Source organism: Trachinotus anak, unplaced genomic scaffold (assembly GCF_046630095.1).
Source record: "Trachinotus anak isolate AG129_WGS33_773 ecotype Australia unplaced genomic scaffold, CSIRO_AGI_Tana_v1 ptg000007l, whole genome shotgun sequence".
Taxonomy (NCBI): Eukaryota; Metazoa; Chordata; class Actinopteri; order Carangiformes; family Carangidae; genus Trachinotus; species Trachinotus anak.
Genome location: NW_027273858.1, coordinates 10,093,008 through 10,112,794, shown reverse-complemented (window position 1 = coordinate 10,112,794; position 19,787 = coordinate 10,093,008). Strand labels below are relative to the sequence as shown.

The 19,787-nt window shown below is 40.5% G+C and overlaps 2 protein-coding genes across 5 annotated transcripts in view; one reads left to right on the top strand and one right to left on the bottom strand.

Annotated features, from left to right (window-relative positions):
• Positions 1-13,101, top strand: part of col17a1b (collagen, type XVII, alpha 1b) — a 27,550-nt gene extending 14,449 nt beyond the window's left edge. For both annotated transcript variants that reach the window (XM_071480393.1, XM_071480394.1), the window contains 40 exons: positions 229-474; positions 567-617; positions 708-725; positions 857-883; positions 1,006-1,059; positions 1,153-1,257; positions 1,352-1,414; positions 1,980-2,015; positions 2,163-2,216; positions 2,329-2,364; positions 2,448-2,483; positions 2,591-2,653; positions 2,986-3,021; positions 3,169-3,240; positions 3,367-3,393; positions 3,534-3,569; positions 3,692-3,727; positions 3,818-3,898; positions 4,058-4,093; positions 4,192-4,284; positions 5,564-5,644; positions 5,982-6,032; positions 6,168-6,227; positions 6,345-6,404; positions 6,507-6,533; positions 6,684-6,722; positions 6,848-6,934; positions 7,050-7,088; positions 7,202-7,318; positions 7,403-7,522; positions 7,624-7,725; positions 7,888-8,010; positions 8,111-8,221; positions 8,436-8,615; positions 10,647-10,787; positions 10,957-11,184; positions 11,407-11,571; positions 11,718-11,798; positions 11,888-11,971; positions 12,071-13,101. In XM_071480393.1, coding sequence (XP_071336494.1) covers positions 229-474; positions 567-617; positions 708-725; positions 857-883; positions 1,006-1,059; positions 1,153-1,257; positions 1,352-1,414; positions 1,980-2,015; positions 2,163-2,216; positions 2,329-2,364; positions 2,448-2,483; positions 2,591-2,653; positions 2,986-3,021; positions 3,169-3,240; positions 3,367-3,393; positions 3,534-3,569; positions 3,692-3,727; positions 3,818-3,898; positions 4,058-4,093; positions 4,192-4,284; positions 5,564-5,644; positions 5,982-6,032; positions 6,168-6,227; positions 6,345-6,404; positions 6,507-6,533; positions 6,684-6,722; positions 6,848-6,934; positions 7,050-7,088; positions 7,202-7,318; positions 7,403-7,522; positions 7,624-7,725; positions 7,888-8,010; positions 8,111-8,221; positions 8,436-8,615; positions 10,647-10,787; positions 10,957-11,184; positions 11,407-11,571; positions 11,718-11,798; positions 11,888-11,971; positions 12,071-12,126 — 3,158 coding nt within the window. In that variant the 3' untranslated portion in view covers positions 12,127-13,101. The remainder of the gene's footprint in view (positions 1-228; positions 475-566; positions 618-707; positions 726-856; positions 884-1,005; positions 1,060-1,152; positions 1,258-1,351; positions 1,415-1,979; positions 2,016-2,162; positions 2,217-2,328; positions 2,365-2,447; positions 2,484-2,590; positions 2,654-2,985; positions 3,022-3,168; positions 3,241-3,366; positions 3,394-3,533; positions 3,570-3,691; positions 3,728-3,817; positions 3,899-4,057; positions 4,094-4,191; positions 4,285-5,563; positions 5,645-5,981; positions 6,033-6,167; positions 6,228-6,344; positions 6,405-6,506; positions 6,534-6,683; positions 6,723-6,847; positions 6,935-7,049; positions 7,089-7,201; positions 7,319-7,402; positions 7,523-7,623; positions 7,726-7,887; positions 8,011-8,110; positions 8,222-8,435; positions 8,616-10,646; positions 10,788-10,956; positions 11,185-11,406; positions 11,572-11,717; positions 11,799-11,887; positions 11,972-12,070) is intronic.
• Positions 12,860-19,787, bottom strand: part of slka (STE20-like kinase a) — a 22,175-nt gene continuing 15,247 nt past the window's right edge. For 2 of the 3 annotated variants that reach the window (XM_071480398.1, XM_071480400.1), the window contains 6 exons: positions 17,714-17,843; positions 16,638-16,762; positions 16,347-16,541; positions 15,615-15,740; positions 15,185-15,298; positions 12,860-15,028 (listed from right to left, as the gene is read on the bottom strand). In XM_071480398.1, the coding sequence (XP_071336499.1) occupies positions 14,882-15,028; positions 15,185-15,298; positions 15,615-15,740; positions 16,347-16,541; positions 16,638-16,762; positions 17,714-17,843 (837 nt within the window). In that variant the 3' untranslated portion in view covers positions 12,860-14,881. Of the gene's footprint in view, positions 15,029-15,184; positions 15,299-15,614; positions 15,741-16,346; positions 16,542-16,637; positions 16,763-17,713; positions 17,844-18,881; positions 18,954-19,787 lie in introns of all 3 variants that reach the window. The other variant, XM_071480399.1, reaches the window with a different exon arrangement.

Sequence of the window (19,787 nt, the reverse complement as noted above, 5' to 3'; positions counted from 1 at the left end):
AGGTACTTTACAATAAAATATGGATAAGCAGTATCCATATTTTATTTACATTTAAGCTGTAAAATAAGATAGGCATAGTCTGTGGAAACCACTGTATTATATGTACATATACACTTTATTCTATACAGTATGTTCGTCAAATTACAGATTGAGAATGTTTTACTATCACTGACTAAATGTGGACTCTGTCTATGTATTTCATAACAAATGTCAATGCCCTTTTCTCAGCTGAGGATGTGAGAAAGCTGAAGGCTGAAGTGGCTGACCTGAAGGCTAAGTCTTCAGCCACCAGTGCTCGTCAGATGTCAGGTTCTTCCAATGATATCTACTCCAATGTGGGTGGTGGAGGTACTACTCACACTAACAGCACGGGATCGGCTGGAGGTGGAGGCTCAGGACACACCGAGAGTTCTTCTTTTCAGATGATGATCCAGCGCATGATCAGAACTGAAACGCAGTCAAAGACATTCAGAGGTACTGCACTTAGTGACTACATCAATACACTTACACAAACACACACTCACACACAACATTCATGTTCACTGAACTGTTGTTTTCTGTTTCAGATTTTCTAACATCCTCAGTGCAGGGAGAGAGAGGGATGCCTGGACCTAAAGGTGAAATATTAAAATATTATTTCTTGCCAAAATTTAGAAAGTGGTGTTTAATTTATATACATTTATATTTATTTTATTTATTGTTTTCAGGTGAACCTGGATCTAAAGGTTGGCAAGCAAAAACACTTACTACAAGAAATTCTTTTTTCAGATTTTTCGGCTCTTTTTCTGTTGTTCTGTTGTTGGATGTTTATTTGTGGTCTTTCATCATATTTAAATGTGTGTGTCACTTGTCACAGGTGATACTGGTTTCCCTGGAATTCCAGGTGAGCAATGATGACTAACACTTACCTCAGTTCCAAACCAGTGTTTTACATTTTTGTAGATTTATTTTGTGGTATCATGTTGTCATTTTTCTTACTGCGGCCTTTGCCCTCATGTCCTCCAGGTGTGATTGGACATCCAGGCCCTGAGGGTCCTAAAGGACAGAAAGGAAGCCAAGGTACAGATATCACTTCCTGTCAAATTACATGATGCAAGTAAATGGTTTAGTTTATTTCAAGTGAGTGTATCTGTATGTAAAATGTGTGATCAGGTGAACATGGGCTGGAGGGGCCACCAGGTATTAGGGGTCGTGAGGGTCAAGTTGGCCCCAGAGGTGAGCCAGGACCTGCAGGCTTTGCAGTGAAAGGTGACAGAGGTATGTCTCAGATTAACAGCAGCAGCAGAGTTTTGTGCTCATTATTATAGAAACAATGCATCACTTGAGGAACTCATGTGTTTGGTTTATGTAGGTGCTCCGGGAGATCCTGGGGTTCCTGGGTCTGTGGGACCTCCTGGGCCAATAGGACCAAAAGGTGAGATCACTGAACATAAATCCTTGTCCCTTTTGTTTTCATGTTTAAATAAATGACACACAAAATTATTTAAAAAGGAGCATCTGTCTCACAAACAGCACCAGGTGGCAGCATTTGTCAGTCAGTTACAAATGCAGCCTCATTCGCATCAATATTAAATAAAACCAAACAAGATCTGTACCATGATGTGGAGATGTACGGTATTCAAGACTAAAATGCACCAAATGATGAAAAATAAAATATATTTTTTTATAAAATTCAAGCTGCTTCTGCTTCTAAGAAAACACCATATCAGTGACTTTGAACACGTGGGGTGTGTTCAATGCAGTTTTCTCTGACAATTACTCATTTGTAAGTTTTACTTGAAAAAACTTGTAAAACCTTTACACATAAGAGTATTCCCAGTTTCTAAACTACTGTCTGTTAATTATTCATTCCAGTGTTAGTTTCACATTAGCACTGTGTATTTTAGTGAGATTATCAAGATGTCCAAAGGCTGTTATAATAATGTCCTTGTTATACAGTGTTTGTTCTTAACTCTAAAAATTATTCCTCTTTGCTCCAGGCGCGGCTGGAGCTCCTGGGCTTTCTGGGCCACCAGGTCAGTTCCTCCCTGTTATCTTTCATGTAGACCATCACAGTGATTCCTGAGATGAATGTTATTGAATTTACCAGCACCAACTATAAAACACTGTTCGCAGTGCCTTGACTCAATCCCTGACATTTTACATGAACTGTTTTGCTACAGGACAACCGGGACCTCAGGGTTTCCGTGGCGAGTCAGGGTTACCTGGGCCTAAAGGTAAGTTACATGAACATTGTTCATTTGCTAAAAAAAGTGAATTGCACAGTTTGCTTACTTTATTTGAAATATTATAATATTACTCATATTACTCTGTCTTCTCACTTTTCAGGTGACAGAGGGCTTACTGGATTTCAAGGACTTAAAGGTTTGTTGTAACTACATCAGGTTTTGTTAGGAGTTGTGTGGTCAGTGTTTCTAACCACAGTTTAATTTAATTGTTTATTTTAGGTGAAACTGGTGACAAAGGTCTTAGAGGTCTGCAAGGTCAGTACACCTTTGTAAATGAACTCTATATCTGTAGAAGTTAAATTGGCACATTATATACCTTGTACAGTCCATGAGTTTTCTAATACAGCCGATCCACTCCTCAGGTGATACTGGTTTACCAGGTCCTCCTGGGCCAGCTGGAGAGAAAGGATCCCAAGGGGCAACGGGTGAGTCAGAGGACCTCCAGACTCAGATGATTGATTCTCAGACTCTCAGATTATTGTATGATGCTTCTGTATGACAACAGTTTGACATTTGGTAAATATGACTGTGGTAGTTTGCATTTTACAAACCACCACAGTTATGTGTCAGACTGTTTCATGGCTAGAAGTGGTAATTTCCCAAAGTCGCCTCTGAAATTCTTATGTTCTGTGAAATCATTGCAACTGAGTTCAAGTGGGCAGTAATGAGATTTACCAGGAGGGGGCACCAGAGAGGAGTCCGCACCACCCCTCAACACCCAATATAATATATATATTTTTTCTCTTTCTGTCATCAGGATTGTCTGGACATGATGGTGCAAAAGGATCAAGAGGTAAATTAGTCACTACATAAGCATTACAGATTTGAATATTGTTAATATCTGTTCTGTATTATTTGAATATGCACTAGGATGTGATACTGAATGAGGGTAATGAATTAGGGTCAGGCTAAAAACATTGATTTTATTTTTGGCCCTCAGGTGACCAAGGGCCTGCCGGGCCTCCTGGACTCAGGGGTCCTGCTGGGCCTCCCGGTGATGCTGGAATTCCAGGTAAAGTGAACATTTAGTTGCTCTTATGAAACATGATATTTGGCTATGTATACAATATCAGCAGTGGATAACATGATGTGATATATTCCCCCTCCACACCTTCCACTCACACCCACCCCTCTGTAGGAGCACCTGGGCTTCAAGGACCACCAGGTATGACTCTATTATTAATACAACACACATTGTAGTTTTATAAAATTTTTGTGGAGTAGCAGTTCTCACCAACAGCTTGTTCTACACTCTTTGCTTTTAATTCTCTCAACACTAAAAATGTACTTTTATCTTGCTTTTAGGGATACCAGGGAATCCAGGACAACCTGGCGCCAAAGGTACAGCTGCTGTCAACTTCATTTCCAGTCTTGTGGGCCTTCTGCAGCTTTCTAAAATAGTGTTTTATACTATTCATTGTAAAACTCTGTATCTGACATAGCATTTGCCTGTATGTTCTTAGGTGACACTGGTGAAGCAGGAAGAATCATCAATGCAGGTAACTCAACATGATAAAAATGAGACTTTAACACACGTTATTGATTAGACTATAGTTCGAGGATATCTGAGCATCAGTTTTATTTTCCAGCTGGTTCCACATCTGTTGGCATCCCAGGACCACCTGGGCCCGCTGGTCCTCCCGGCCCTGCAGGACCTCCCGGATTGTCAGGTCTGACCCTTGACATCCCAAAAAGTAGCCAGATTATGTCCGTGGCATTGTGCATATCTTGCACCTTAGCCCTGAATGATAGTGCCATGACAGTAGCCACAATGCTTACTTATGTATTTGTTTCAATTCATTATCCGTTGTGTTGATTTCCATCCTCAGGTCCCATTGGCCCTGCTGGTCTGCCTGGCCAGCCTGGTAGGTCATTATGTTTTTTTTCTCCCATAGGAAGCTTTCTAGATTGGCTATGTAGCCCTCAGAGTCTAACAGATGCTCTGTTTTGTTTGTCCTCACAGGTCCTAAAGGTGAAAGGGGATATAAGGGAGAACAGGGAGAAGCAGGAATATCAGTGAGAACGACTGAAACTATAAGTTCAACCTCAACTGACAGTAAGTATTTTTTGATGGTTTGCTTTAAGACATACAGTGTTTATAGGTGAAAAATAACTTGTCACACCAGTCGTGTAATATTATCTGCACTCAAAGCAAGACTATGTCAGTTTTAAGAGGTAATTGAACAACACAATCTTGATCTTGCAAATTAAGTTAAATTTATTACAAGTTGAATTTATAAGCAATAAAATTAGTTCAGCAATAATGCTACAGCCCATGGATGACTTCAGATAGCTATCTAAACCCATCCATTGCACGAAGCTGTGCAATTCTTGACTATCTAAACTAGGATTAGATTGCCATGGAGGCTGAGTACACCCCTCAGCTCCGCTCACTCCAGCAGAAATTATTTGCCTTCTGGAATTTGAAAAGATGAGTTATATAAATAATATACCCCCCAATACAGTTGTCATGAAGAGGGAAATTAGCTATAGAGACCAAAACCATTTTTTGTACCAGGCTGTGAACATGTTTATTTCTGCTGTAAAACTGGGCATTTTAACCTGGGAGTCCATGAGGATTGACTCACTTTTGGAGCCAGCCTCAAGTGGCCATTCGAAGAAGTGCACCTTTTGGCACTTCCATGTTGGCTTCATTTTTCAGCATCGGAGATTGCTGCTTGGACTTATCATGAACACATATGCTTAACGTTCTGATACAACTTCTAGTTTCCAATTTTCGTGCAGAACAAACTCCTCACTCCTCCAAAAAATGAGTGTGAGTCAGACTGAGGCTCAAACATGTGGCTGAGTCTCTCCGATGTTTTCTTTGCTCACCATCTTGCCAGCACTGCTCTTTCACCTGTCAACATTGCACAAGCAGCAGTAGCGGGCAGGGTTTTTTTTCACTTTTTATGTGGGAAATCATGTTAAACAAAGTTGAATGAATTAATGAATTAATACTCATAGCAGAGTATTTTTCACATAGTTTAAAACAGACAAACAGGCCTGTCTAAAATATATTTGTCAAACTAGTCCCAGAAGTTTATGGTGGCGAATGTGAGCTAATGTTAGCAAACTTTAGATATTACTTTAACTGACATTTCTCAGTTTGTTTGCTGTCTACACATTCTTCCCTCCTCGTGCTACAGTTTACCATTTACCATAGTATCCTGAAATTTTCACTTGTGCCCAAACTGGCTGCTGTTCAGCAAAGGCTAATGTAAGTTCTACAAGGGAAAAATTGTAATTTATTGTTATTTACCCTGGTTTATCTTTTTCCTCAGACCAAAGTATTGTTCGTTGACTAAAATTATGTGTTTTTGTTTTCACTTTAGGTCACTTTAGTTCTCGTGGAGGCTCAGCACTACATGGCCTACCCGGCCCACCTGGTCCACCTGGGCCTCCTGGACGTCCAGGTAAATAGGACACAACATACTTTGTTGCAGCATTAAGTTCAAGTTCAAGTTTTTTTTTTTTTTTCAGTCACGTTCATATTAAAAGTACAGTTGTACATTCAAATGCAATGAAATACATCTGCCCCGGCTCTCTATATATGAATACATGAATGAATGAGAGCAAGTTAAAAAACAACAACAATAATCATTAAAAAGGCCATCCTTAATTATTTTGTAGAATTTCGTTTGACGCCATCTGAGAATGACCACCTTCTGCTCCTGCAGTGTCTTCTTCCAATATTCGTCAAATTGTGTTACTGACTTTTTTTTTTTTTTCAAAACAAAACATTTTCATTAGGAGATTCAAGACAAGGACCTCCAGGACCACCTGGGCCTCCAGGTCAACCAGGCAAGTATTTCAGTTCAAAAAGTATACTGTTTCAAATATGGATAAAAAGGCAAGTGGATCATACAGTGTGGCTGGTATTTTGTGAAGTTCATCCATTCTTCAAGGGAAACTTAAATAATCATTTTTACCTTTTAGGTTATGGAAGACCAGGACCTAAAGGAGACAAAGGAGAGTCTGGCTTTGTATCCAGCTCTGGTATGATCCAAAATATAGATTTGTGTTCTGCCTTGTATGGGTTGCACATTTAAGTAACAGTAACAGAAAACCTTACAGAACAGTGACACCACTAATTCAACACTGCTCTTCCTACAGGAACATTTTACACTGGACCACCAGGACCACCTGGGCCTGCTGGGCCTAAAGGCTCAACAGGTGATCAGATTTTGTAAAGCGATCTGACCTCTTTTTTTCATTTTAAACAACCTCCTTTAGTTGTATAAGCACTTTATCATGACCTCTCTATCATTATTTTAGGTTCTCCTGGACCAAGGGGCTACCAAGGTGATTTTCTTTGTACCTTTTTTGTGGATCCTATTTAAATCACTTTTTCACTGTAATATTTGTACTAACTATTGAGACTAATAGTTCTGAGCCTCCCTGTGAATAGACCTTTCCAGCACCAATAATTGTTACTGTTTATTTGTGTCTCAGGTGAAACAGGACAGCCAGGTGTGCCCGGCTCCCCAGGAGGTCAGCCCTTTTCCAACTAATACAAATCAGAAATAATCAATAAAATTTAAATTGAAGGGCGCTGAGTGTAAAGGATGTTTGTGGAGCAATGTGATATACAGATACTGTATATCTATTTCTTACAGTGTCGACTTATGCTGGTGGACACATTATTCCTGGACCACCAGGTCCACCAGGGCCACCTGGACTTCCAGGACCACAAGGAATCAAAGGTAAACCTAACATCACACTGAAATCTGCGAATGTTGTCAATGTTTTATTGTCTGTTTTCAGAGCAAATGCTGTATCTGCCTGAAAATGCTTTTGTTGTTGTTTCTCATTTCCAAGGGGACACCGGAGCTCCTGGTATTCCTGGCTCTTCAAGAGGTAGAGAGAAACACAATTATTGTCCTAAGTTCTCTTTACAATAGTTCACAGTGGCTTTAAAGTTTGGCACCACATGTTCTCTTCAGGGTCTTTACCATCATTTTTTTCCTCAGGCTCCATCTCAGTCACTTCTGGCCCTCCTGGTCCTCCAGGTCCTCCTGGCCCCCAAGGCCAGCCGGGCTCCTTTGCTTCTTCTAGTGAGATGCGCCAGTACATCACTGACTATCTAAGTAAGAGTTGTTCTGAGGCAAGGTCACAAGGTCACAGGCTGTCAGGGGGACAGAGTATTAACATGCTTAATTTGATTAATGCAGGTAGAAGCAGACAGGCTGGTATCCCCGGACCTCCAGGGCCACCTGGGCCTCCAGGTATCCCTGGAACCTTCTCAGGCTCCATAGAGGACATTGCTGCCCGTATCATTGCCTATCTAAGAAGTAAGTCTGTGTTCCCCTGAATTCATATTACTAAATGGTGGTGTGTGAATTAGGTCTATCTAGAGAATGGAACCACCTTTACCTGTGTTGTGCAATTTCAGGTTCAGGCTCAGGCCTCATCATTGGTGCTCCAGGACCAGCTGGTCCTCCTGGACCTGGTTCTGGATTCAACTCAGTCAGTGATATTATTGCTGTGCTTCAGAGTAAGTACAAAACATATAGTATCAGATAAATCTGACATCTTATGCACATCTTACAGGTGTCTGTTCCCTCTTCAGCATCATCGTATGTGACTGTGAAGACACACTAGAGGACTTTCAGGGGATGCACCAGGCTAAACTATGTATCTGCTGTGATCTGTCTAGGAGACGATGTGAGGAGATATTTGTCAGGACTAGGAGAATATGGACCACCAGGAACATCAAACGCAGTTGTAAGCAGTTACACTGTAGAGCAGATAGCAACATATGTCTTCAAAATCATGAATGGTAAGCACAGCTTGCACTAACAGAAAACAGTAACCCTGGAACTGGTACCTGGGTTTAACCAAACAATCAAACATTGCACTGCATTTCTTGTCATTTTCAGACAGAGGGATTGCTAGAGGTCCACCCGGGCCACCTGGTCCTCCTGGGCCTCCTGGTGCAGGAGGCACTGGCTTCAGTACGGCTACAATTGATTATTCTGCACTTATAAGAAGTAAGATCATTTTATTAGCTTTGCCCATTGACAGACACTGACCTTGTTTCACCTGCAGAGTGATAAATGAACCAGAATTTAAACTAGATTTAAATCTACTCGTTTTGTTGTTTTGCTCATTAATTAAACATCATCACTCTCTGAGAATAATGAAAATTTAACCAACTCATTCAATCATTCACCATCTCCATTGTATCCTCATCCACTTACCCAGATTCAGACTTCCGCTCATGGATCAGCTCTGCCATACAACATGGTCCCCCTGGTCCTCCAGGTGTCCCAGGGCTACCTGGCCCTCCTGGCCCTCAGGGGCCTCCGGGAGTCTCCACTGCCACCGTGTATGGGGCAGGAGGTCGTGGCTACAGCTTGGAGGAGATTCAGCGGTACCTGCAGGGTGAGTGTGACAGACAGACTGAACATAATGTATTGTATAAACAGAGGTGCACTGACTGCTCTGAATACACACGTTTTTTACTGGCAAGCTGTGGTCATTTTACCCAAAATTATGTCTAACAAATAAAAAATCACTGATAATACTCAATAATACAATAACAACTAATGCAATGTCCTAGATTCACATTTCAAGTGAATGGATGCCTATGTTGAATTTGACAACAAAGGAAACCATCAGGTTAAATATGCTCTTTGCATTTAGTGTTTGCACCATTTCATGTAAGAACCACTGAAACAGAATCAGTATTATTACACTGTGTACAGTATACTGTAGTTCAGAAATAAAACAAATACATTATATTTAGAAAGACTAATATTATCTGTAGTACCGCAAATGAAATGATAGCATTATTTATACTTAGAAGATGAAAAAAGAAGTCAAATCTCATCATAACCACCTCCCTGGGAGATTTATGCATACATAGCAAAATACATTTCTTGTAAACATAAACCAAAGGCAGTGTGTTTGCATGTATTTCTAAGTTATATGTTTTTGTGTGGTAAATGGTTTTGATATCTGAGGCTACTTATTGTTTCCTTATATACAATTAATTGTTTCATACAAAATATCATATAATAATCTAACACTATATCACTATTAGCTGATAAAAAAATTGCAAGAGAAAGATCAGTGACTACAAATACAGAATATAACATTATAAAATTCCTTGCCAAACACAGTCTCCTTCATGTTAAGTAGGTAATCTTTCAAAAGTTTCAAATCACCGCCATCTCTTAACATTAACAAATAAGTCAAAAAACTAATCCCAAAGTCCTTCTCATTTGAACTTAATACATCTACCCATTAATTAAATTTCTAATTCTTCAAAAAAAAATTACAATACAATCTTGAGAACAAATATAATTCAGTAGACACTACAAAAATGGCTTCAAGTCTAACTTCCTCATATTAGTACAGTATATTAAAAGAAAATATCTCCTAATCCCACCCCCAACAGTGATGTCACAGTGCACTGACACACCCCTGAGTACACTTATACATCACTACTAGGTGAGAAGCTGAACCACTGAACATGAGCAAAAACATGATTTTCAGGGGGTGTTAAGTTCCTCTTTAATGTGCATTCAAGCCTACATTTAATTGTTAATTAAACTCTGTGGTTGTTTTTATGGTTGTTTATTTTTTACAGTCTGCCATCTGTCACTGTTAAAAGTAGAGTAAGCAGAGCTGGAGAAAGCAGAACAAATACACCCCTCCCTTCAGTGCTCCGTCAGAAGCTCAGCACCCCCAAATTCATGGACGCACATTGCCAAAGCAGACACAGTGGTGGCCACCAGAGCGTCTTCCTCATAGCTGAAGCAAAACAACAATAATATGAAACATCCTCAAACAAATGACACACATACAAACACAGCACCATAAACACAGCAGCGTAAATATTAGAGTTAATTATTTAGATTGTTTTTACAAAACTACTGAGACAGAATAGAGGACTGTAGGTTTGTAGCTAAACTAGCAAGGAAGGTAATGTTACTTACTAAATAAAAGCACTGTGCTAGCAAACTTGTGTTTTTAGATCTTTCAGGCTATCAAACTGTTGTATGGACAGTACAATACAGATCAAACAATGAGACAGCAAACTGTTGCTACAGTTGCTGCTGCTGCAAAGATAACAAGCAGAGAGATGGGTTCTCATATCCAGCACACAAGTTGCAGACGGCGATACTCACAACTCTCCTGCTACTATAGCTAACATCACACCAGCAACATTTCTTGGCAAACTAGACAGTAAGCCGAATAACACAGAAATGTCACACTTGTACTGGTCACACACATTATAGCAGGTGGGACAAAGCAAACCAACACAAAACTGACCTATTGAAACAAAGCAAAGCTAATGTTATCCACCTGTCAAGCTCTCTCCACCATAGCTGGACGATGTCGAGCAGGCCTGGTTTCTGCACTTGTACAAATTGGAATGGCAATAACTTTGAATTGAATCTTTCTCAGGTTCTGGGTTCAGAGGTCTTCCTGGCCCTCCTGGTCCTCCAGGTCCACAGGGTCCACCGGGCACTTTCACTCGATCAGTTTCCATCAGTGGAAACTTCCCTCGGGACGCCATTCGTTCTGAAGTTCAGGATTATCTGACAAGTAAGCTCCCAACATCTCATAACAGACAAGACGTGACCCCCCCTTTATCCTTCATAAAACTGCTTCTGCTGTGTGCATAAGTCCCATGCTTGCTGTCTATACAGTACATATGTATAAAACCTAACCGCACAGATGATTCCAGATATTACAGGTGAACTTTATTTTTCAGGTGACAGTGTCCGTAGTTTCATCACTGGACCTCCAGGACCTCCGGGACCAAGGGGTCAGAAAGGAGAACGTGGCGAGCCGGGTTACATCCAAAGCTACACGCAGAGCCAGAGTTACTCGCAGGGTGACTCCCGCCATGGCTCGGGGCGCAGGGAAATCGATATCAGCAAGCTCACTGAGACACTGGACTACTCCAGTGTTGCCTTGAAAGTTACAGACTACATCAAGAGTGAGTCAATTACAGCTGCCAAGCTTTAAGTTCTGTAGATATGAGGAGCATCTTTTTTTTCTGATTTCTAAGTGGTTTTATGGGGCTTGGGCTCAATTTGTCTGAAGGTGGGCCCACTGTGTCAGAATTTGAAAACACCTGACTTACCAAAAGGATCTGAATATTTCTTCCACCTGTCGCCAACGATGATGAAAGTATTGTTTTCTAACAACCCTCCTGCAGATCAAGGCCTGCTACAAGGCTATCTGGTTGAGGGTCCTTCGAGGACGAATGTAAGAGCGATTCAAGGTCCCCCTGGTCCACCTGGCCCTCCTGGACCACCTGGTTACAGCCGTGTCATCGGGTCCTACGGCAATGTCACAGCTGACCTCATGGAATTCTTCAGAAGTAAGGATAGAGAGTTATGACTTTCCACATACTGTATCGGGTTAAATATTACAGCAATGGAAAATGGTCCAGACTTATGTAAGTGTAGCTGGAAAATGTTACTTCATCACGACTGAATCTGTGCTTTTGCTTTTGCTCTTGCGCAGCCCATGGCACCATCCCCGGCCCTCCAGGAGGCCCTGGACCGAAGGGAGAAAGAGGGTACCCAGGACCCAGAGGAGAGAAGGGTACATTTAAATAGTGCTGATTTTCTGGAGTAATGCTTGAGTAATGAGTGACTGAGACAAGCAGTCTGAGAGTTTTTGTTTGTTTACAGGTGATCCTGGACAACCAGGTTTAGCAGGATTACCAGGGGCATACACTGTCCAGATTCCACACAGAGTGCAGAAGAGGGATACAGGTAAAAAATCATCAAAATGTTTTCAGACCACGTAAAACCTATCCAGTGTAACATACATGCAACAACTCATCACTACACTGCTTTTTTCATCCACGACAGGTAATAAAGTGGCTGGTCATCGTCAGCGGCATCGCCGTCAGGTCAACGGTGGCTAAAGTGCTAACATACTACTGGATCATGTCAGATTTCATTTCCATTTTACTAATCTTTTTTTTTTTTTTTTTAGATGTTCAACTGTAGCAATGCAAGTAGTCAATAATGCTCCTTATTTTTGCCATTTGTAGAAACGTCAGAGAACAATTTGAGAAAATAAAAGCAGCGAAAAAATGCGTCAGTCTCTTTAAAACAGCTTTAGTAGAGGTATGGATTTAGCTGCTGGTCAGTGCTGTGGTGACACAGACTTCATTTTTTGACATGTGGGTGTACAATGTTTACTTTATTTAGTTAGAAGCTTGTGTTCAAACATTTTTCTGGGGGCAGCTTTAAGAGAATATCTATTTTTAAGCGATAACTTGCAGTTGCTGATAGTTTAATTGCACTTTGCATCTTTTTTCACTGCTTGAGTGACTTGAGCGTCTGGTGTACTTTTTATTCTATTCATTGTCTTTTAAGGATTATATTGTATTGAGGACTATATAAGTGTTGAATGTTGTATCAAGATAAAAGACTACAATATTTTCATATTATCCACATAAGTCAAGCCAAACTCCAGCCTTTAAGACCCCTGGCAGTTATCTATTCACCCCGTATGACTTACATTTTTAAATTTATAAAGCTATGCATCATCATCAGAAGCTGACAGTCCCAGTCAGAGTGAGGGCCATTTGTGCAGTACGGGTAGGGTGGGTGGGTTGGTCTGGGTTGATGTACTCGAAAGGTTTGTTTAAAAAAAAAAAAAAAAAATCATATTGTTCACATGGTTGAAAGACAAGGACTCATAATCTCTTCGAGATGACTGATTGGATTGTATATTTTTGTATGAGAGCACACTGAAATTTTATTTTCTTTTGTTTGTTGGAAAGATTAAATTATAAAATGTTCCCAGATTATGTTTGATATGATTGAACTTCTTGACATTTGATCATTACATTTGAAAGACACACAAATAAATCTATTTTTGGACTTGTGAGTTTTGATATCTGTATGACTTAACTGATCTGAAAGGTGTTTCAATACAGTTAAAATGTCAAATAAACAGTCAATATTTTATTTACAACAAAAAAAAAATGTCCATTTGTAAAGACACTTTAAATACATTTGATCTGACATCAAAAATGCATATACTAAGAATATCCATTGTGATAGAATGACAGCGACACATTAAAATGCTGTAACTTAACAAAATAAAAAAATATTTGAAATCTATGGGGTGTATGGTGTAATTCACAAGACACAGTCTCCAATAACCCCAATAAAAATCCAGCATTCATGACAAAACACTGGTCAATGCTAATGTCAGCTTACAGAAATTAACATGCATTGACGATATGCAGTGGCAAAATAAACTAATAAGGATCTTTATCTTGAAATAGGTCTCTTTTTATGAACCATTAATACTTGTAAAATACAGCAAAAGATGTCCCCTCACACATTGAAATTCATACAGTTACAGATACAGCATTTTATCTCTCATACAACGCCGTTATGAACAAGAGCAAAAGCTCACCATAAAGAGCGATCAGAGGATCAATATACCAGGTGTATGTGTTTAGAAAACTAGTTGTGGTCATAAAATACTAAGGGCATATTTGAAAAACAAGGTAAAATTATATTTTAAAAAAAAAAGAAAAGAAAAGAAAAAAAAAAAAAGCAGGCAAAAAATTTCCCAAAAAAATCAGTCAGTTTGGAGTTTGAATAGGCTTGGGTGAGACAAAGATGACTCGCTATCAAGAATACATTGACAGTTTACAACTGCATATTTTTTCCTTCAGCTCATGTGGCAAAACAGTGCAAATCAACAGCTTTACATTCCTTTAGTAACCATTTGTGTTCACACCTCACTACACTGCTCAATATAACCCCCAGAAGGTAAAGTAATTTCTTTTATATACATAAAAAAAGGATTTCATCATTATCCAGGAAGAAACAGGTCACCTATGTTGAACTAAACAGACAAATGTGTGTTTGAGAGTACAGCACTGATATGAAATGATGTGCTAAAGCAATAATTATATTTTTGTTCATTCATTTCTCTAAACTGTAAAAACCTCATGGTAAGCACTGGATTGGATTAAACTTCATATTTAGGTACAGACATGTAACATTTCACTCATTTACAACACAGTACATTCCTTTTCATTGTAACTCACAGCCTTATGATCCCAACATGGCGCTATTTTTGACTCTCATGGCAACAACAGACAGTGCGCACGTAAGACTACACAGCCATAACAGAGTCCACTGACTCATCAGTGCATCTCCCTTTGAAAACAAGATCTCAGAGTTGGTTTACTCACCACCTCATGTGAAATGATGAAATAATCTCTACATCTTTTGGTTATGGGTGGAAATGATAACCAGCTATTTAAGTGCAACACATTCAGGGGGCACTGTATTTACTGCGAGCTGTAGAAAACACAGGGAAGTGCCTAAATGCAGAAAAAGTAATATATGAGGCACTGGAGATCATTCATACTGTAGCAGGCTGTGCTTACAATAATCTGATAAGCATGATTGGCCTTAGCTACCAACTGCAGACTTTTAAATTTTGAACATGCTCAAAAAAGTGCATATTATCCATCGGACAATTTCTCGTCAAGCTGAGAAAAACAGATTAAATGCGTGTGTAGGCACGTGATGCTCACTTATGGTGGAATCGAAGCGGTGAAGACATTTTCATGTTTATCAGTAACGGTCAGAGAAATGTCGCTCCACCAAGGAGTGTGTTTTACAGCACAGACACACATGAGGCTATAAACCAGAGTTGTGCAGGTTTGGGATGGGGTAAAATTTGGACACTCGACTCTGGGTGGTGGGGTTAAGGCATTCGGATTCACCACTCATCTTGAAGAAGACCTCCTGCTCCTGGAGCTTCCGTGTGAACTCCTCCTCTAATGCCTGCAGGGGGCAGCAGATACAAACAACTGAGTCAAGGCCTTGACAGTTACATGACAAAAAAAATTTGAGTTGCAGGGGCTTGATACTGAAGATAGTAGGAGTGCAGAGAAAGTTTGTAAGAGACATAAATTCTTAAGTTAAGGATATTAAATCTACCTTCTTCCTGGGTCTGAGCTTCTCTCTCCACTCCTTTATCTCTTGGCTGTGCTCCTCATCCAGCTCCTTCAGCTTTTGGGTCTCATGTTCAATCAGAAGGTGGCATTTCTCATTCTGAAAAGAGATGTGGGAAAACACAGGGTCAATGTCCTGGATAAATGAATATACTGGAATACACGTATGTCTCTTTGTTGTTATTTATTTCGATTTTTATAAACAAAAAAAAAAAAAAATCAGCATTGGGTCTTTAGGTCTTCATCAGAAGTTGTTTGCTCAAGTGTTTTTCTCATTATCCTTCTGTAATAACAGTCCACTCTTTATAATCTAGGTATTGCAGCTTGTTCTCCTATTGCATCCACAAAATGTTGGCCAAAACAAAAACACATAAAAAATGTGTGTGTGTGTGTGTGTGTGTGTGTTGTAGCTCCACCTGTAGCTGCTGCAGCTCCCTGATGTTTGAGTCACACTGCAGCTGCAGATCTCTCATCTGGTTCTCGTGTTTCTGGTGTTGATGGAGCCTCTCGTTCTTCTGCCTCTTTTCTTCCTGAGAAGCAAACTGGACCACACACACAAAATACAACAGACAACTGTTAATGGCACATCCCTCAAACTCTATATACCACAGTACCACACAGAACTATTACGCGATCTGTCTTTTTGGCAGAAAGGTCGTATTTTGATAAGTGTTCTGCTCAAACTATGGGCAGCGCAAGCACGCGTGGTAGAATGATAGAGTGGTGATTATGCGGAAGGACAAGTGAGGGACATGGCCATGGAGCGATCCATTTCAAACAATGACTAATCAAAAAAATATTTTCAGTATCTCTGTTTTGTATGCACACTTCAAAGTGTCAGGCAATGGCCTTTTTTAATCAAGTTTTTAACTGCCTCTTTTTGCTACGCTGGTTTTATCTGAACTAAACTGGACTGAAACCACCATGAGGATGACAGAGCCAGGGAAACTTGTGAAATGGTAACTGGAAAGTTACCGGTTTGAGATCCAGACCACTGTTTGTATTGGGCAGATCCTAGGTGTGACTGTATGCCAGAGTGACATAGTGTTGCTAAAAGTAGACCATGAATGTTCAGTCACTACTCCTTCACTGTGACAAGTACAAACTGTAAAACAGCAGCAGCAGGAGTCCACACTCAGTGTCTGTACCTGTTTTATCCGTTCTCTCTCTTGCTCTGGGGTGACAGATACTGTGGCATTGATGCGGAGACTCTTCTTGAACATGGCCATGCGGGTCTTGGCCTCGCTGCGTTGGATCTTGGGCAGACGAACCCTCTCCTGAGTCTGTTTGTTCTTCATCTCCTCTATCAGCCGCTGGTTGTAGCGCTGCATCTGCTCCATCTCCTAGAAAATACACAGATGCACACAGCTTTGAGTTTAGCAGGGTTGCTTACACAACACCGTACATTTCCCAGTGCAGATCTCGCTCGGAGCTCTTACCTTCTCATGCCTCTTCAGCAGCTGGTGTCTCTGCAGGAAGTACTGGTCTTTCAGCTGCTGCTTCAGCTGCTGGTGCTTCTCCTGCAGGTGGCGCTCCTCCAACTCCCACATGGCTGCCTCTCGAGCTACAAAACACATATGTGCAGACACACAAAAACATCACGAGAGGCTTCGCAAGTGTGAGTTATCAGACATGTACATGCATGCTGGTGACAACAAAAACAAACAGGCAACACCGTCAGAAAGTTGGACAAGCTGTAACATGTCCTCCCAAACAGCACGTATGTATTCTCATCTGTCTGGATGTCAAAGTCAGTATTTACACACTGCTCCACTGCGAAAAAAAAGGTGTCTCAAACCCAACTGGTTGAGGCAGATGGCTGCCCTCCTTGATCCCGGTTCTTCCTGAGGTTTCTGCCTCTTAAAGGAAGTTTTTCCTGGCCGCTACTTTAAAAAGAAGGTCTAGACCTCCTCCATTTGGAAATTGCCTTGAGATAACTTCTGTTGTGATTTGGCGCTATATAAATAAAATTTGACTTGACTTGACATGTCGCTGATATACAGAGCGTGAGTCAAAGTTTTAAAAAAGGTAATTTTTTTTTTCCTTTCTGGCTGCAGTTGGTTTCATGGTCTCTCATTATGAGAATGAACTTTCAGAGACTTGAAACTTAGATGCTTAAGTTGAGTTGATTGCTTGGGAGGTAATCATCACATCATGTCACCTCTTTTCTTGTCACATTTCATGATAACATAGTCTAAGAATGGACTGATAACAGTCTGCTGATTTGGCGCCTTCAAGCTAAAGACATCAGAACCAGAAGTGTTACCATGTTTCTCACCAGAACATGAACGCAACCTCAAATCAGTTGACAAATGTGATATTCACTGGGAAAGGTTGCATATCTCGAGCAAGTTTCAAGTGTCTATGATCTGATTTGCACCGCATACTAAAATAAATAGAAGGTTGTAGCTTAAGCAGTAAATTTTAAAAAAAAAGGTATGCTTTGAAAAACAGTAAGCTGTAATGTTAAGTAGTGTAGTTAAGTAGTAAAAGTAGTGCTTTCTCAAGCTTCTACCTCTCATCAGCTGCTGCTTGTGGTTGAGGCAGTCTCTCTCAATAGTGGCGATCTCCAGTTTATGCTGCTGGATGATTTTCTTTAGAGCTCCGTCCAGGTCTTGCTGCTGCTTCTGTAGGAACTCCTGCTCCTGAGGAGCCACAGAGAAGGGGAGCAGTGAGAAACAGCCAGAGGAAGCCATAGGGATCACACAGAGGGACAGCCAAGAGCAGAGAGAGGAGGCAGAATAAAATGTCACAATGCCTAGTCAAGTCATCAACTTCAAGTTCAGCACAACACAGAGCACTAAGATGTCACATCATCAACTGGAATCAGTAGAAGAGACACTCAGAGATCATGGATGGCAACGATCCACAATGGAGGTGAAGAGAGAAAGAAAGAAAAGTTAACAGTTCAGTAGAGATTCAGATTCACAGTTTTATGTAAGACAACATCTATAGTGACATTCACATTGTCCAGAGCCCAGCCTACATTCACTAACTACACTAACTCCTTACATAACAACCAATTTTCTTTTCTATCTTTAACCATAGATTTCTAATACCTAGCTGGTGGCAAATTGTAGGTTATGTGCTGCTATTACTTAACTATGATTAGGCATAACTGATCCTATAATCACACAGAATTCACTTCATCAGTAGTAAACCTAGGTAGCATTATCATTATACTACTGAATCCATACCATAACCAAATTACGCACAATAACAGTGACTTTTACATCCATCCTGGGCAGTCAGTGGGTATATGGACCTTGGCTGACAAGAGACAAACATGGATCCAGACAGAAAGGGATCAACAACTACAACATCTCTGGGACAGAGCACCGTACATGTTCACTCCCAGACTCAATCTAGTTTAATGCAAATATGAATAAAACCATATATAATACACAGACTAGATGCAGAACATTTGTGAATTGGTGGAGGAAAAATACTGAGCAGGAGAGGAAGAGGGAGAGAGAACCACTGCACAAACACAGTGATAACAACACTCAAAAAATATAAAATATAAAAAATAAAATAAAATAAAAAACGCCCATGCTTACATGTGTCATTCTTAAAGTGAAACTGAACCATCAAAAACTACCCTGTCACTAAATTTTGCACACATCTAAGTATGGGCCAGAGATGGTGAGAAGCAGGACGGGAGTTGGGGTGGGGGGACTTACATCCTGCATCTGAGCGTTGAAGAGTGCGCATGAGGACAACTGAAAAGACTGTATCATAACCTGGGCCACTGCCTGCGGAGGAGAGCACACAGCGCACTCGCCCTGATCAGGCACAGACAGCACACAGCAGGCTGAGGATCTCTCACTCTCACACACAGACACCAACACACACACACACACACTGATTCTTCCTAAGTTATGTAAGAGATGGCCCTTTCCACTTTGGGAATATCAGTGAGTTTAAGGCACGCGGCACAGTTCTGCATAAATGTTAGGAGCAAGTCATTTGTTATTCATTCATTAGTTATTAATACTCTTCTCATAAATCCAGCATTTCAGTTTAATCCAGCTTGCAAAAACGGCAATTTTGTTACTTTCCATGCTACTGGCTCATGGAGTGTTAATAATCAGAGAGTTACCTTTTATAGAAAAGAAGGCCTTTGTCCACATGACATACATCTAATTCATAAAAGATGCACAGGAAAACAAAGTCTGGAAAAAGCTTTTAGTGCAGATGTCTTCTGAGGAAACAACAGCTGTGTCTGCAATTGCTCCCTCGTTCATTAATTCACCGTTTCCTGCGTGATTAACACTCTAGGGTTCTCTGTGGTTAGTTGCAAATTGAGAGCAGACACTTCATCATTATTATTATCAGCTGCATCACCACTGACACATGTAACTAACTGTAATTATCGCAGGTGTAATCTCAGATGCAGAGGTTTGCACTGTGGGATGCAGTCCAGTGCAACATCACCACTATGACCTATGACCTCAATGCTATAACATTTAATAGAATTAACACTTCTATGACAGTGTCAACACAACAGTTGTAATGGATTACATTAGACTCTACAGGTGCAATATATGGGAGGCCGAGAGTTTATCATGATGTATTGCATTTTCTGG